This window comes from Entamoeba dispar, genomic scaffold (assembly GCF_000209125.1).
Source record: "Entamoeba dispar SAW760 scf_1105229457981 genomic scaffold, whole genome shotgun sequence".
Classification (NCBI taxonomy): Eukaryota; Evosea; order Mastigamoebida; family Endamoebidae; genus Entamoeba; species Entamoeba dispar.
In genome coordinates, this window is record NW_001852964.1 from 14,732 (window position 1) to 30,630 (window position 15,899).

The following is a 15,899-nucleotide window of genomic DNA, read 5'->3' on the forward strand; positions in this document are numbered from 1 at the left end:
GTATAGTTATGTATTGGTTAGAACAACGTGTAATAAGTGCATCTGATTATATGGGGAGTATCTTATTACATAAAGAATAAACTAACTGTTTGGATAAATTGATAATAAGATATCTTATTTAAATAAAAAAAAATAAAACAAAAAGAATTATATTCTACTTATTTTTGGTTTAAAAAATCATTTTATTTTTTTGATGTGATTGTATCTCATTTCTTGATGATAATAACTAACGGTCATAAAGAAAATGAAAGTGTTTAAAAAGTACTTTACGTTTGGTAAGTTTTTAAATATTTACCAATTTCATATTAACAAATTATAATAAAATGAAATATTAACAAGAAGAAATGCATGACCAACGTAAAAAGAAGAAACATTTTAGGTTATTAATTTATTTTATATCCCAATAACATTAAGACTTCTACAAATAAATGTTTTGTATTTGGTTTAATACCCAACAATATATATCATACATAAATTTGACACAAGAATAGTAGGACAATAAACAAGTATGTATTTGTGATAACTTTAATTAATTATTTTATTTTCTATCCTCTTCTATTTTATAGCCCATTTTCTTAATGATAGAATTTTAATTCTATTGATCACAACATGGTTAAAGGAAAAGAAGAATATATTTAGGTTATTAATTAGTTTACTTGTTAAGAAGATGTATAATTTATTACATTATTTGAATTATTTAACTATTTAAATGAACTTATAAGAAGAAATAAAAAAAAAAAAGATAAATAATTTAGTTAATTTTAAGAAAGAATTAAAAAGATATAAAATAAAAACAGAAAACTTAAAAATGATAAAAAATGAAAATTGAAGAATTTGTTAGTTTATTTGAAAAATATTATCCAAAACAATTAGCAGAAAATTGGGATAATACAGGAGTACTTATTAGTTCAGAAGAAGAATTTAGTTCAGTACTTGTTTGTATTGATATAACTGAATCAGTTATTAACGAAGCAATAAACAAAAAATGCAAAGCTATTCTTTCATATCACCCAACTTTATTTAAATCTTTTAAAAAACTTATTCCTGAAACTCGTTCTCAAAAACTTGCTCTTCGTTTATTAAAGAATGGAATTAGTGTTTATTCACCACATTCTGCTTTAGACTCAGTCAATGGAGGAATTAATGATTGGCTTGCTTCTCTTATTTTAAATGAACCTGTTTTATTAACATCAGTACCAAAGAATACTACTGCAATTGAACCTAGTCAAAGTGATCTTTCAATTGGAAGTGGCAGATATGTTACATACGATACTCCAATTACTACTGACGAATTCATTTCTCGAGTTAAAAAAGGTTTAGATGTTCCTTTAAGATATGCTATCCCTTCTACTAAAAAAGAAATTAAAACAGTTGCAATTTGTTGTGGAAGTGGATCTATGATGTTTGCTAATAATTGTGCTGATGCAGTTTTAACTGGTGAAATGGGTCACCATGAAGTTCTTGAACACCTAGAATGGAATACTGCTGTTGTTTTATCTGAACATACAAATACAGAAAGGGGTTATTTAAAGTATTGGATTCCTAGACTCTCAGAGTTATTCCCATCAATCACTTTCTATCAATCAGAATGTGATGTTAATCCTTTAGTTTATATGGTCTAATCTTGACAAAGAAAAAACAGAAATAAATGAATAATGAAATATATTTTTAGTCTTTATATGTTTTTTCATTTATAAGTATTGGCTGTTCTTCAACTTCATTTGTTTGAGTAGTGTTATCTTCTTTTTTCCAATATGACTCTAATCCTTTGTACAAATTATCAACTTTAACAGCACTTTTAATCATCCAATCTCCAGTGATATATGCCGCAATAGTCTCAGAAGTATAAATACCAAAGCCTGTACTTATTGTTTTTCCTGGGTGTTGAATATTAAGCTTTAATGCATTATCTATAATAACACGTTCTTTCCATTCTTGGAATGATGGTGCAGCCAACCACTCCTTTAAAAATTCCATTCCATATTCACTAGCAGGAGTTGAGGCTATTTCATTCCAAGAAACAGTGGAAATCTTTTTGGCAAATGGTGCTATTGTATTTAATAATCCTTGATAATACCATTCAATCATTTGCATTATACTAATAATATTTCTACGTTGATAAGCCTCTTTCATTCTTAGAGTTAATAATTTGTCCTCTCTAGTATCAACAATCACACCCTGAATTTCTTTTTGACAAAAAATTTTATTTGTGTCAAGATTAATCACAACGTCCCAATCTTTTGTTAATTCACTAAATATTGGATTTGATGTTCCAATTATATATCCTTCTGTTCCAATAATTTTGTCAATCAAACTTCCTGGAAATTGTGGGACTATGGGATGATTTACAGTGTCAAGTTGTAATGGAAAATCCAAGGGCTTCATTTGACTCTCCATTTGGTTTAAGAAATATACCTGGAATAGAACACATTAAGAAAAGAATAGACAATGATGACTCTGATGGTTTTGATGAATAAACAACTGTTTTAAATGGGAGCAATAATAATTTCATTAACTTGATAATAGAAGAGAACAAATTTTCTGGTGGTATAATTGGTTCTGGTTTCAATGGAGAGTTATTCATAGAATTATAAATTGATGTTAATAATTGTGGATTTGGATGTGAAAATAATGGATAGTATGCTTTTAATAATTGTGATAATGGATTAAAGTAAAGAGAGTTAGTTAATAATACAATACAATGTGATGGATAAACCATTGATATTCCAAAAATTCTTTGTGCTGGAGAGTTTGATGGAACAACAAAATAACATGGATTATTTTCAGTATCTGGAAATGCAAGAGTTGGTAACATATCAAACATATAAGGAGAGTCTTGAGGAAGAGGTGGATAGGCATAAATTTTATTTTCACCACGAGGAATATAGACTACACTAATAATTGTTTGTGCCATTACTATAATTTTGATTATTTTTAAGATGAAAAATTTCAAGTTATATCTGGTAGATTGATGACAGATAAAAAACGCATAGTCAGAAATAAAGTAACCAAATGAGGAATAGTTCAAATAATAACAAAATATAATTTAATAACAAAATTTTAATAATTGTATTGGATTGATGGAGATGGACGTGGTGAATACCTAATAAATCTTAGTAAGGAATGTCCGACACACAGGCAGTAAGTTGACTGAGTTTTGTGAAGGCTCTTGTATCGAGAAGCAAGCCCTTTGTTCCAATAACCAAACCATTCATTAGAAGTACAAAATAGTTCAATTCTGTTTAGTGTATCAATACATTTGGTTGGAGAGTAAAGAAGAGAGGAAACAATAATGGCAGAATACTTTGGAGTAAAATTTTCTTTTTCTAATAATTGTTTTATTTCTTTTTCTTGAAGAATAGTGATATTGATTTCATTACTCTGAAAGAGTAAAATGAATTGGCTTAATTTAGTTAATTCTTCTTCATTTAGTGGAGCCTTAAAATGAGTAGTCATTCTTCTAAATTTAATGACGTTTTCAATACCTTGTTGATTAACTTCTTTAACTCTAGGTGGAGAGTTTAATCGAATAGTGCGTTTAACAGAAGCAGAAATGATGAAAGGGTGATGTTCTTTTGACATGATGAGATAAATTATTTTAAGAAGATGAAAAAAAGAAAAAAAAACAAAAGATTTTATTTTTGAGAACGAAGAACTAACAAATCAATAAACTTCAACTCAATGGAAAAAGCGGTCAAAACGAAATTAAATCAAATTTTCCAGAAATTGGCACCTAACGCTGAAATTAGTTTTGATAGCTATGAGCCAATTTTGCTACCTTATTATGTTGATGCCCTTCTTACTTCAAATCAACAAAGTGATGAAGGACAAAAACTATTACTTAAAACATACACAGTCGCTGGAGAAACTAAAAGTGGTTTTTTAGAAAATGAGTTTATTTTTACTAATGCATTTCCATCAGTTAGAACAAATGTTGGAGCACATAGTGGTAAATATGTTTTTCAAGTTATTCTCCAAACTGATGGACTTTTTCAAATAGGTATTTTTGAGAATTCATCAGTGTTTGATCGTACAAAAGGAATAGGAGATTTTAATGATTCATATGCATATGACGGATATCGTAAATGTCTTTGGAATGGAAAACAAACACCATTTGGACCGAAATGGAAGAAAGGAGATGTTATAAGTATTTGTGTTGACTTTAATCAACGAACTATTAAAGTACTATTAAATGATAAAGACCTGGGAATTGCGTTTGAATCATTTGGAACAGAACCAATGAATAACTATTATTTTGGAGTTACTGCTTCAGCAGGAGAAAAATGTATTATTAATTATGGAGAATATCCAATGTTATACAAACAACAAATAGGAGATTATCATCCTGTATGTCAACAGCCAATTCAATCTAGTTATAAAGAATGTGAAATACTTGGAAATGCTATTATTGAATGTCTTAATGATATGTCTAATGGATCTATTTTAATATTGAATGCATTGTTTGCAAGATATATTCCATTGATTGTAAATAGTAAAGTTTTATGTGTTGAACATTTCTTACCATTATTAACTGAATGTTCTCGATTAAATTCATTAGGAAGATTAGGCTCATTATTAAAATATATGGTTCATCCTAGTGATTTAGAAATTATTGTTACAACTTTAATGGAATGGTATTATATTGTATCTACACATTATCAATTTCAAGATGAAATAGTCACATCACTTACTAAAATACTTCTTAATATTATAAGTGAAATGATGACAGTGGCATGTGGAAATCCTGATAAATTATTTAAATTTATTGACATTATTCTATCTAAATCAACAACAATAAGTAAAGTAGATTATAAAAGAATGGTTCATGAACTTGATCTTTCTCAACCACCAGAAGGATTAATGAATGAATTAGATTTAAAATATCAACAACAACTTGAACTTGATAAAAAATTATTAAAGGCCCTTGAAACAAATCAATTATTAGATGATTTTGTTAACAATTATTCTGTGAGACACGATATAAATAAAGATATTAATGGTAATGAAGATGGAATGGAATTAACTATGAGAGTAACATATGCATTATTTTCTATGTTATTGGATGAAACCAATCATTTCCAATTTAATAATGAATTTCTCATTAATACACCAAAAGAATATCCTGACTTTGATAGATTAGGAGGTACAATTAGTTATATTCAAAAAACATTCCCATTAGAAAAAAATAATGAAAGTTTTGAAATTACTAAACATATGCATCGTGCTATTCTTTTCTTTTATAACAATACCTTTCCATATTTCTTTAGAATGGAATTAATATGTAGAAGAAATGTTGGAATTATAAGTACATTAGAAAATAATGTTGATTGGCTTAATTATTTATGGGAAGCATCATCATTTATAATTCCTAGTAGATACCAAATTCAACTAGAAATATTTAAACAAATTGTTAATGCATTGGTCAGTACTAAAGGATTATTATATGTTCATGAACCATATATTTCTTCTATCATTTCATTATGTAAAAATTTACGTCAAAACATTTTATTTAATTATCAAAAAATTCTTATAAATGAAAACAAACAATTATTTGGTGATTTTATAAATACATTAATATCATTTCTAGGAAATAGTTTTATTGTTAAACCAGGATTAAAAACAACAATGTTTATATCTGTTACTTATACAATGACTAAAAGAATAGAATTTATTGAATGTGTTTCACCAGAAAATAAAAGAGTTTTATTCAATTTTGCATTTGAGTCTTTAACAAGTGATGAAGAAGAAAGATTCCGAAGAGCACTTTCTTTTATTAGGATAGGAATGCCAATTCCTTTTTATGTATTAAAAAGGAATATTGCGGCTTATCCAAGATATCATAAAGTATTTAACAATTTATTACAAGAATATTTTATTGATGATAAAACAATAATGAATACTCATAACATCGTTTTTGATTATGTATCAAAGAGTTTAGATAAGATATTATTATTATTAGATAAAGAACGTCTCAGTGGACAAGAAGAAAAAATGTTTGAATCATTATCTAGTAGTTTATTAGATGGGACTGATTTAATGGATGGATTATCATATTTCTTTAGTAAAATATACATAGATCATACTCTTGCTACTAAGTTTTTACAATATTTATCATTTGTGTTGTATCAATGTTCTGTAAGAAATTCTATTTCAACAAGAAGAGGAAAACAAATTTATAAAATATTTTGTTCATTAAGATTATTAGTGTTGGATGTTCTTACACAAATTTTAAAAACTATCCCAGAAGAAAAAAGACTTGAATGGTTATTACAAGATGGTATAATAACATTAGAAATTAATAAAGGCTTAGAAGGAATTGATTTATCTTCTACATCAATATTTTCATTTGAAATAGAATATCCAACAACAATTTGGGATAGATGGAGACCAAATACAATTACTGATGATATTATTACTAATTTAAAAGTAGAAGAAAAACAAGCATTAGAAGGAATTGATCATACTCTTCAATTCTTAAAAAATTCATTACAAGAATTAAATAAAAAACATACAAAAAAAGTAGTTATTACACCAACCTTCCAAGGAAGAGTATCTAATAATTCATTTGAAATGGAAGTAGAAGAAAATGAAGATCAATTATGTTTTATTTGTTGTAGTAATCCAGCTGATACAATTATGCTTCCATGTAAACATAGTGCATGTAGAAGTTGTATTGAACGACATATGGAACATCATAATGAGTGTTTCTTCTGTAAAACAAAAATAGAAGGATTAAAGAAAAGAAGTGAAATGGGAATGGAAAATGAAAGTGCAACAAAGAATTAATAATTTAATTCTAATTTTTTTAAAATGTTTTGTTTTTTTTATTCCCATTGAATAGCAGCAAAATTTCTAATTTGGAAAGTCTTTTGATTACCAGCAAATAAACGTTCTCCTTTATAAGTAGTGTCATGATACATAGAAGCAAATCTAATATGTTGTTTACTTGTAGTATTGTTACATATCACAAAAGCATAGTTTTCACAAACTTCTGTTATTTCTTCATTGCCTTTAATCATAATAATATTATGATTATCAACTCTTGGTTGAATCATTGTAGGTGGTACAAGGTGTGGATTTCTAAGTGTAAATATAAAATGTTTACTGTCTTCACTAATCCAATCATTTTGTTTATCTGGCATTTTACTAAAATAACCACCAAAAAGCATATTATTGTTTGTTTCACATAAAAGCATAATACGCTCTAATCCTTTAACTTTATTAAAGAATTCTTTAGCTGTAAATAAATCTTTATCGTTAAAATATATAACTTTAAAGTCATTCATTCCTGTCCATTCTTTTAATTTTTCAAGATGTTTTGGTTGTAATGAAAGTCTATTAATTAAATGCTCTTTTCTTCCATCCTCTTCTTTATTAACTTCTTTCTTTTCTTCTTTTATTTCTTCTTTTACTGAGTCATTTGCTTTAGGAACATTTGAAACAACAGCACTTGGTGCAGATGTCATTTTTTGAATTTCATTCTTTTCGCTAACAAAATTAACTGTGCCAAAATTGTTAAAAGTTTCTATTTTGATAGTTTTAATTGTAGTATCACTCATCTTTAAACAAATCTTTTTTCTTTTAAAGTTTTCTTTTTCAAATTAAAATTTTTTGTTTTGATTTTTACAAAACAAAAAACTTTTAAAGGGAAAAACATAAACAATACATAACTTAATCGATAAACAATTTGTTGTTTTGTCTTACTTCTGGAGTTAATAAAATACCGTCTAATAATAATGGATTTATACTCAACAAATTTGTTGTTCTTGAATAACAAAATAAAACGATATTATGAGAATCAAACAATGATTGAATATTTTCAGTTACTTCATAAACACGAGGTTTAAGAGGAGTTGTTACTATTTGATTTAAAATAACAGAATTAATACTTTCTGCTATTGGTTCAAAAAATGAATTTGATGGAAAAATAACAAATAAAGTCCATAGAACTAAGAAGAACCGTAGTAATAATTGAGAAATGATAAAGATTGGTAATGTTTTATGAATTGCATAAAGAATAGCAATATTATCAAGGAATAAAAGTATCCAAAATGTTATTAAACCACCAATTAATAAACGAGAAATTAATATTTTACGTTTTAAATGAGAATAATTATTGCTGTTATTTGTTAAAATATGAAATTGAATTACTTTAATATTTAATGAAAGAGTCGATAGTTCAGTTGGAATAATAAAGAAAAATGCTATAATTAAAGCTAATAAAATAAAAGAATTACTAATAAAACAATGAAGTAATAAACAAATAGAAAATATTAATATCCCAATAAGTAATGTTTTACAACGATTAATTGGAATAGATTTATAAATTATTAGCCAACCTTTTGTTATAAAAGTAATAAGAAGAGTTAATAAAATATCACTGAATGATTCAAATAATTTACTAATAGTCATATATTGATACTTAGGAGTTCCTGTAATGTTATAATAAATATAATAATAAATATGAAATCCTTCTTTAATACATAAAATTAATATAATTCCCACTATTATAAAATGAACAAATGACGTGTTGTTATGATACACTAAATAAATAATTATTACTATTATTATTGTTATAATCCAAAGAATTTCTATTGAGCAACTTGCAATATAATTCTTTAATTCATTTGTTGATAATTCTGATAATCCATTTCTTAAATGTAATGTATAATCTAATTCAATGTTTCTACTTTTTCCACAATGAAGAATATAAATTCCATATTCATCTGGAATAGTAATATTAATATTTAATGTAATATTTCCTTTAGCTAAATCATATAAATCAAAACTTTGACATTGTTGTTGCATCTTTTCACAACTTATCATCTCTCCATTATTAGGAATTTGACATATTGTAATTGTTGTTTGAATTAATTCTTTCCTTCTGCTTTTATGTAAATTAAAAGATAAACTACCATTTGTACCAAACTGAAACCTTGTAAGTTCATTAATTTTATTTGGACAGTCTTGTTTTCTCTGAATAATTAAAGAAAACGATGAAATAATGAAGAGGTTTAATAACCAAACAAACATGATAGTTTTATTTTATAGATTTTTCTGTAACGAATAATTAAACTATCTGTTGATTATTTTTATTATTTTTCTTAAAAAAAATAAAATAAAAAAATATTTTAATAAAAAAAAAAAAGAAGTAATGCTTGTTAGGAAAAAAGTATCTCAAAAGACTTGGAACCTTTATATTCGTTGTGAAGTTGTTGCTTTATTAGATGATGAAAAAAAACTTAAAAGATATAAAGTTGAAGAGCAACAAGAAAAAAAACAATTTATATTATATTTGGATGACTTATGGTATGATACTTCACTTAAAGTTGGTGATTTTATTCATCTCATTTTTTTGGAAGAACGAACAAAAAATTCTCTTCCAAACCCTTTTATTCTTAATAATAGAACGCCTATACTTCTTATTCAAAATCCTGATTATTTAATTAATACTACTAGTACTGTAAGTAGTACTTGGTGTAACAGACAAACTGTTATTAAAAATTATCTTTTTCTTGATGATTATTATGAAGCAACAACTTTAGGAACAATAATCCATGGAACAATTCAACATATTCTCATTACCAACCCACCTGAATTTAATAAAATAATATTTAAATCAATGATAGAAGAATTAAGTGAAGAAGTATTAACAAAAATTTATGTATTAGGAATTACAAGAAAAGAATTTATTGACCATGCAATGGAATTTTATGATACAGTTAATGATTGGTATCAATGTTGGAAAACAAAAACTATCAAAACAAATCTTAATCGTGAAATCCACTTTACAGAATTTATTGCTTCTGAACCTCAGATACAATCTCAAATTTTTGGTTTTAAAGGTGCGATTGATATTTTATTGAATGGTTCAGAAGGTGAAATTATTGTTGAAATGAAAACAGGAAAACAAAAAGAAGAGAACTTCGGACAAATTGCTTATTATTTTCTTCTTCTTAGTGGTTTCCTTCAAAAACCCCACCACCAATTTAGAGGATTACTAAATTATGTTCATCGTCAAAACAATGACTTTGTTCAAGTCGTTCCTACAATACCACAATTAGTTGCTATTACTCAATTAAGAAATTCACTTGCATTATATTCAAAGAATATGACAATACCAAACGAAGAAGAATGTATAAGAAAAGAGGTTTCATGTAAATATTGTCAAGTAACAGAACATTGTAGTTTAATTTGTGAAAATGATGGAATAAATTATAACAAAAGTGTTATTCAACATCTTAATTCATTAGAAAAAGCATTTTACTTTAAATATTTAAATGATGTTCGTTTAGAAATGAAACATATTGAAACAGAAAATCAAAAGAGGTGGTTATTTCCAAATGAAGTTAAATCAATTGGAAGAAGAATGAAATTAATAAAGAGTGAGTATACAATGAAATTTCCTGATTATTATATTTATACATTTGAAGGAGAGTGTGTTTATGATGAGTCACTTATTTGTGTTTCAACAGAAGATGGAAAAATAAATATTATTAAAGGATATATGTTACCATTTGAAGATGATGATATTATTACTAAAGAAAAAATCATAGATTGTGATCAACAGAAAACGAATCAAAGTATAATTTCTGAAGAACAAGGAATTGAGCAACTTCAAGAAGTTCTATTGAAAAGAGTTAAAATAAAAACTCCTCAAAGAATTATTTCTACTTTATCCTTATTTAGATTAGATAAATTTTCTGGAACTAATGCATTACAAGTTATTATGACAACAGTTGGTAAATTAATGAGAAATGATAATGATATGAAACGAATTAGAGATTTTGTTATTAATTCTAAGCCATGTCCTGTAATTAATTTTAATTTGGATTTAAGTCAAACTCAAAATATTGATGATATTCATAATGAAGAAGAAGATGGTGATGACCTTGATTGGATTCTTGATAAATTAAATATTTCAGAACAAACTTTAATTCAAAAACAAATAAGTGAAAAAGATGATTTCTTATTAAATTCTCTTTCTTCTTCACAAGAAATTACACCAATCACTGGGTTATGTTCAAATATGATTCTTTCAACAATTGCAACATTCTGTTCAAAAACACAACAAAGAGTATTTGTTACTGCTTCAAATCAAATATTATTAAATAAATTATATGATGTTTTACCTAAAGAAAAAACACTAAAACTCTCTGCTATAGATGATTTACTTCATATAAACCCAGTTATAGAAACTATTATTAATGAACATCCAATAGTTCTTGGGTCATTTCGTGAATCTTCCAAGAAAATAACTCAAACTATGCCATTTGATATTGCTATTATTGCAGATGCAATCAACGTTAATGTTGTACAATCATTAAATGTATTTTATTTGACAAAAACCGTATGGTTATTTGAAGGAGAAAAAATATCTCATTTAAATGAAACTTCACAAATAGAAAATCAGAGTATTTTCTCATTGATGAGTAGAACAAGTCAGTATTCAATGTCAACCTTATTAGATAAAGAGTATCAACTTAAACAAATAATTGATATAGAAGATTTAGGAGATATTGATGACTTTCTTTAATCAAAATTTTTTTACTAAAATTTATGACCAATTTTAACTCATAAAATGTACTTGAAAATCACTTAAAGAAAAAAGTAAAATACTATAATGAAATTATAAAATATTACTTCTTTATTATTAAAACTCAACTTCACTTTTACAAAAATAACTCTTTCAAACAAATAAACTAATAAAATTATTCTTATTGTGTCATTATGCCTAAATTCCTTGATTATTTCAAGAACCATGGTGTTCATAAATTTTCATTCCAAGTTATGACAATTATCTCAATATTCTGTTTTCTAATTTCTCTTATTGCATTTGTTTATCAATTTGTATTCTTTGGAGAAACAGATAGAGATAAAGGACTTTATGTTTGTTACTTTTTTTACTCCTTCTTTTTTTATTTCTTCATAGTAATCAATTTTAGATGAATTTAACTACAGGACCAATAAATGCCACTTGTTCTGCTGAACCATTTGATTCAAATACTCCACTTGATTTTACATATAAAACAGAACAAGGAGAATATAGTTTTGTTTGTATGTATCCATTATTTTTCCAAGTTATTGCACACCTTGCGATAATCTTTCTTGTTACAACTCTTTCAATAGGATCATATGTTTTTGGTTTAATACTTGTTCAAAGAAAAGGATTAATTTTTGATATTGGATATGGTATTGCATCAATTGGAATGGCAATTATTGGTATTGTAGAAATTTGTTTAGCAATTAGTTCAAATAATTTTTGTAAAAATGACTTGTTAAATCAAGTTGATTTTTCATTAAGTCAAATACAACCAACAGGAATTACATGCCATTTCCAACATTATATTGTATTTGGAGTATATCAGGTAATTGTTGGCGTTATTACTTTCTTACATTCTATTGCAGTTGGATATTTCTATATTCGTTATCGTAAACAAAGAGTTGAAGAAAGAAAACAAAACGCTAAACTATATGAAGACCTTAAATTTGATGACTATGGTAAAGTTGTTAATAAAAGTATTGATGAAGATGGAAGTCAACCAATTGAACTTAATCAACAACTTGGTTCTCATGTAGGTACTGAAGAAAGACCTGCAAATGATTCTAGAACAGAACATGCTATTTTAGCTGATTAATTCAATTATTGGTTTATTGATAATATTTTCTTTAATTTATAAAAACTTTGAAATTGAAAAGAGAAAAAAATTATTTTATTCTTTCATTTCTTCTCTAATTTGGTAATGACAGCTTCAAGACGTGCAAAAACATTATCAACTTGTTCATTTTTAATTGGCTCATTTGAACTAATTCCACAACTCTCTAACTTTGAAACAGTTCCTTCCATTTTGTCAAGAACCTTTAAAATATTATCAATTTGATTCTTAATTTCAGGTGAAAAAGTAGTTTCTTTCTTTTCTTCAACTAGTTTTATTTCTTCAACTGGTTTTATTTCTTCAACTGGTTTTATTTCTTCAACTGGTTTCTTTTCTTCAACTGGTTTCTTTTCTTCAACTGGTTTCTTTTCTTCAACTGGTTTCTTTTCTTCAACTGGTTTTGGTTTTTCGATTTTCTTTTCAACATGATTTTGTTCAACGTGGTGTTCTTCATCTTTCTTTTCCCAATCAGCACTATGTTTACTATAACCAAAACCTTCATCATAATTACCTTTTTCTCTAAACATTTGTTGGAAATGAACTTTACAATAATAAACTCCATGATTCTTTGCAAAATTAGCACCATTTAAAATTTTCTTACAGACACTACATCTAAAACAATTCTTATGCATAGTAATACCTTCTATTTTAATGGCTTCCATTTGATAAGCCTTTTTACCACATACAGGACAAGTTGACATCTTTATTTTGTTATTGAGATTTCTTCCTTTTTTTTAAGTTTATCTCGACGTTAAAATTGAACTATTTTTATTTCTTTTTGAATAGATTAATAAAATATAATATATTTTATTATTATTTATTATTTATTTGAAAAAATCTTTTCCTATTTCATTTTTTATTTTTTTTAAAAGAAAAGAAGATTATATAAAAATAAAATTCTAATGAAAAGACACAATAATAAAACAAAAAATAATTATTGATATAATTCAGAACAAAACAATAAATAGTGGAGAAGTACCCCATTTATTTTTAAAGAAGGAGAGAAGCAAATTAATAAATTTTTTTCTGTCATTTTGTTAATTTGAGAAAGTTCAAGAATTTTCATCATTAATCCATTTAACAACTAAACTAATTAATATTTGAAATGACAAAGGATATATTGTTTAAAACAAACTGATAAAATAGTAAACACAGGACGAGAAAGACACTGAATTTCTTCTTTTAAAATTTGAATTGTTTCACTACGAGATGTGTTTTGTATTCTTTCAACCATTTTATACATATTTATTTGAGGTATTAGCCCATGTGGCAGTGATCTAAAGAAGTATTTTAGTAAATTAGAAATTGAATGAATTGAATATCTTGGAAAGATAATTTCTTCTCCTTTATTTATTAATTCTTTTAATTCTTCCATTTCAGATGAATCACCTGATAATCTAAATAGTCCTTCTGTTTCTGTGATCATTGCTAAATATTTAATTGATTTATAAACAAAATCAGGAACTTGTAGTCTTTTTGAATCATAAAAATGAGCTAACATTACTATTTGAATAGAATTTCCAAATAATGGTAGGTATGTTATTTGTAATACATTTGAGTTTGATTTTAATTGATTTGTTTCAATTAAAGATTGAAATGAGATATTACATTGTTTTACTAATATTCGTGTTGCAATTCTAAGGAAGAATTTATTCTTATTAATCTATCATAATTACTATTTTATTGTTTCTTTTTATCTAATTAAATAATAACTAAAATACAAACAAGACATAACACTGGAACTCCATATACTCCTGTTAATATTACTGTATTATTTTCTTCTGTTGAGTGAATTGATGAGATAATAGGAATAACAAAATCCACTACCCCTTTATTGTTTTTATCATAAAAAATAAAATGTCCATTAAAAATTGAAACACAATATTCTTTATTTTCATCGTGCCATTTCATATTTTTATTATCATATGATAAATTCATACATTCACATAAAGTAGGGTCTTTCTCTTTTCTTCTATTGAAGAGTAATCCTAATTGTTTTGTGATTTTGTGATTGGAAGAAATCATGGTTTTCTATCTGTAATTCTCTAATTTTATCTAATCTCTTTTTTTTTTAGTTTTTCTGTAATTCCAACATTTTGTTTTTCTTAATAACAGTTTTCGAATTTTTTTTATGATAATGGATTTTGATATGATGATGAAAAAAATACTTTCTCTTTAATGATTTAACAAATCATCCCTTAGTTTATGATTATATTTTGAAAGGAAAAAATAAAACCAACTCTCATACTCTGGTGAAATAAAAGTATTGTTTCTTCATAGTTAATATGAAAAGGATTTAGATTTCTCCAGTATCTCCTCATGTAGGAACATTCTCCAATAAATAATTAAAAATGATTCATTTTCAGGTTGAAGATTTCATGAAATAGTAAAAAAATAATTTCTTTTTAATATTCTCTAATAAATGAACAAAAATTGAATTTATTCATCTAAAGAAGTTAATGAGTAGCTTATTTGTTTCTATTACCATCACCCCATGTGCACCAATGGCTCGTGTTGAAGGGGTTATTAAAAAAATGACCATTGGATATTCAAACACTATGCAACATTGTCATAAAACAAATAATCAAATATTGACACAACCAAGTATACCAATGAGTAATTATGGTCTTGATAATGAAACAGGGGATTTGATTATTAGGATAGATGATATTATTGGGTCAGCAACTTCAATGGAAGGAATTCAGTTTTCTATGGATCAAAAAACATTAACACGATATAGAGTTGTCCAATTACTTGGTCAAGGAACATTTGGTCAAGTTGTTAAATGCATTGATTTAAGTACAAACAAGTATGTAGCCATTAAAGTTTTAAAAAACAAACCAGCATATTTTAAACAGTCGTTGATTGAAGTGACAGTTCTACATTTCGTTTGTAAGTATTTATCTCTATTTTTAATTATACAAAGTTAAAATTTGAAAATTATAGAAAGAAAGATATTCATCATATAGTTAAATGATTATTATGATAATTCTCCACATAGTAGAATATTAAAAATGTTAGATTATTTTATGTATTATGGTCATATTTGTATAGTCACTGAAATGCTTGGGTTTGTCAGATTCTTTTTTTTTTATATTGCAAATCACAATTAATTGTTTTAATTATTTTGGTTTCTAATCATACCAAAGTGATGATAATATATGATGAAATAAAAAACTGATAAGAGATAGCCTTTGATTTATATGAAACTTATGAGAAAGAACAGAAATCATGGGTTTTCTA

General features: G+C 25.8%; 12 protein-coding genes across 12 annotated transcripts in view, besides 12 other annotated features; 6 read left to right on the forward strand and 6 right to left on the reverse strand.

Annotated features, from left to right (window-relative positions):
- Positions 1-114: 114 nt before the first annotated feature.
- Positions 115-192: a sequence feature (AT_rich).
- A 332-nt stretch (positions 193-524) lies between these two features.
- Positions 525-545: a sequence feature (AT_rich).
- Positions 546-717: 172 nt separating this feature from the next.
- Positions 718-826: a microsatellite.
- On the forward strand, positions 819-1,622 carry EDI_060570 (NGG1-interacting factor, putative; the record flags this gene model as incomplete). The annotated part of the gene is made up of 1 exon (XM_001734148.1): positions 819-1,622. One exon carries the CDS (start codon positions 819-821, stop codon positions 1,620-1,622), a length of 804 nt encoding a protein of 267 aa, XP_001734200.1.
- Positions 1,623-1,668: 46 nt separating this feature from the next.
- Positions 1,669-2,914, reverse strand: EDI_060580 (uncharacterized protein; the record flags this gene model as incomplete). The annotated part of the gene is made up of 2 exons (XM_001734149.1): positions 1,669-2,415; positions 2,483-2,914. 2 exons carry the CDS (start codon positions 2,912-2,914, stop codon positions 1,669-1,671), a joined length of 1,179 nt encoding a protein of 392 aa, XP_001734201.1.
- A 112-nt stretch (positions 2,915-3,026) lies between these two features.
- Positions 3,027-3,069: a sequence feature (AT_rich).
- Positions 3,061-3,582, reverse strand: EDI_060590 (uncharacterized protein; the record flags this gene model as incomplete). Its single annotated transcript, XM_001734150.1, has 2 exons — positions 3,061-3,350; positions 3,381-3,582. The coding sequence occupies 2 exons, from the start codon at positions 3,580-3,582 to the stop codon at positions 3,061-3,063; spliced, it is 492 nt and encodes a 163-aa protein (XP_001734202.1).
- A 99-nt stretch (positions 3,583-3,681) lies between these two features.
- On the forward strand, positions 3,682-6,786 carry EDI_060600 (uncharacterized protein; the record flags this gene model as incomplete). The annotated part of the gene is made up of 1 exon (XM_001734151.1): positions 3,682-6,786. The coding sequence occupies one exon, from the start codon at positions 3,682-3,684 to the stop codon at positions 6,784-6,786; it is 3,105 nt and encodes a 1,034-aa protein (XP_001734203.1).
- Positions 6,781-6,829: a sequence feature (AT_rich).
- On the reverse strand, positions 6,825-7,559 carry EDI_060610 (uncharacterized protein; the record flags this gene model as incomplete). Its single annotated transcript, XM_001734152.1, has 1 exon — positions 6,825-7,559. One exon carries the CDS (start codon positions 7,557-7,559, stop codon positions 6,825-6,827), a length of 735 nt encoding a protein of 244 aa, XP_001734204.1.
- Positions 7,351-7,413: a microsatellite.
- A 112-nt stretch (positions 7,560-7,671) lies between the features above and the next one.
- EDI_060620 (uncharacterized protein) lies at positions 7,672-9,033 on the reverse strand (the record flags this gene model as incomplete). The annotated part of the gene is made up of 1 exon (XM_001734153.1): positions 7,672-9,033. One exon carries the CDS (start codon positions 9,031-9,033, stop codon positions 7,672-7,674), a length of 1,362 nt encoding a protein of 453 aa, XP_001734205.1.
- Positions 8,441-8,465: a sequence feature (AT_rich).
- Positions 8,545-8,580: a sequence feature (AT_rich).
- A 52-nt stretch (positions 9,034-9,085) lies between the features above and the next one.
- Positions 9,086-9,148: a sequence feature (AT_rich).
- Positions 9,149-9,154: 6 nt separating this feature from the next.
- On the forward strand, positions 9,155-11,536 carry EDI_060630 (DNA replication helicase DNA2, putative; the record flags this gene model as incomplete). The annotated part of the gene is made up of 1 exon (XM_001734154.1): positions 9,155-11,536. One exon carries the CDS (start codon positions 9,155-9,157, stop codon positions 11,534-11,536), a length of 2,382 nt encoding a protein of 793 aa, XP_001734206.1.
- Positions 9,597-9,620: a sequence feature (AT_rich).
- Positions 11,100-11,122: a sequence feature (AT_rich).
- Positions 11,537-11,730: 194 nt separating the features above from the next.
- EDI_060640 (uncharacterized protein) lies at positions 11,731-12,638 on the forward strand (the record flags this gene model as incomplete). Its single annotated transcript, XM_001734155.1, has 2 exons — positions 11,731-11,889; positions 11,946-12,638. The coding sequence occupies 2 exons, from the start codon at positions 11,731-11,733 to the stop codon at positions 12,636-12,638; spliced, it is 852 nt and encodes a 283-aa protein (XP_001734207.1).
- Positions 12,639-12,721: 83 nt separating this feature from the next.
- Positions 12,722-13,357, reverse strand: EDI_060650 (uncharacterized protein; the record flags this gene model as incomplete). Its single annotated transcript, XM_001734156.1, has 1 exon — positions 12,722-13,357. The coding sequence occupies one exon, from the start codon at positions 13,355-13,357 to the stop codon at positions 12,722-12,724; it is 636 nt and encodes a 211-aa protein (XP_001734208.1).
- Positions 13,358-13,419: 62 nt separating this feature from the next.
- Positions 13,420-13,555: a sequence feature (AT_rich).
- Positions 13,556-13,749: 194 nt separating this feature from the next.
- EDI_060660 (uncharacterized protein) lies at positions 13,750-14,681 on the reverse strand (the record flags this gene model as incomplete). The annotated part of the gene is made up of 2 exons (XM_001734157.1): positions 13,750-14,319; positions 14,382-14,681. 2 exons carry the CDS (start codon positions 14,679-14,681, stop codon positions 13,750-13,752), a joined length of 870 nt encoding a protein of 289 aa, XP_001734209.1.
- A 434-nt stretch (positions 14,682-15,115) lies between these two features.
- On the forward strand, positions 15,116-15,769 carry EDI_060670 (uncharacterized protein; the record flags this gene model as incomplete). The annotated part of the gene is made up of 2 exons (XM_001734158.1): positions 15,116-15,544; positions 15,626-15,769. The coding sequence occupies 2 exons, from the start codon at positions 15,116-15,118 to the stop codon at positions 15,767-15,769; spliced, it is 573 nt and encodes a 190-aa protein (XP_001734210.1).
- A 90-nt stretch (positions 15,770-15,859) lies between these two features.
- EDI_060680 (uncharacterized protein) overlaps positions 15,860-15,899 on the forward strand; it is a gene marked incomplete at both ends in the record, with an annotated part of 1,000 nt that continues 960 nt past the window's right edge. The window contains one exon of the mRNA XM_001734159.1: positions 15,860-15,891. Within this exon, the coding sequence (XP_001734211.1) occupies positions 15,860-15,891 (32 nt within the window). The remainder of the gene's footprint in view (positions 15,892-15,899) is intronic.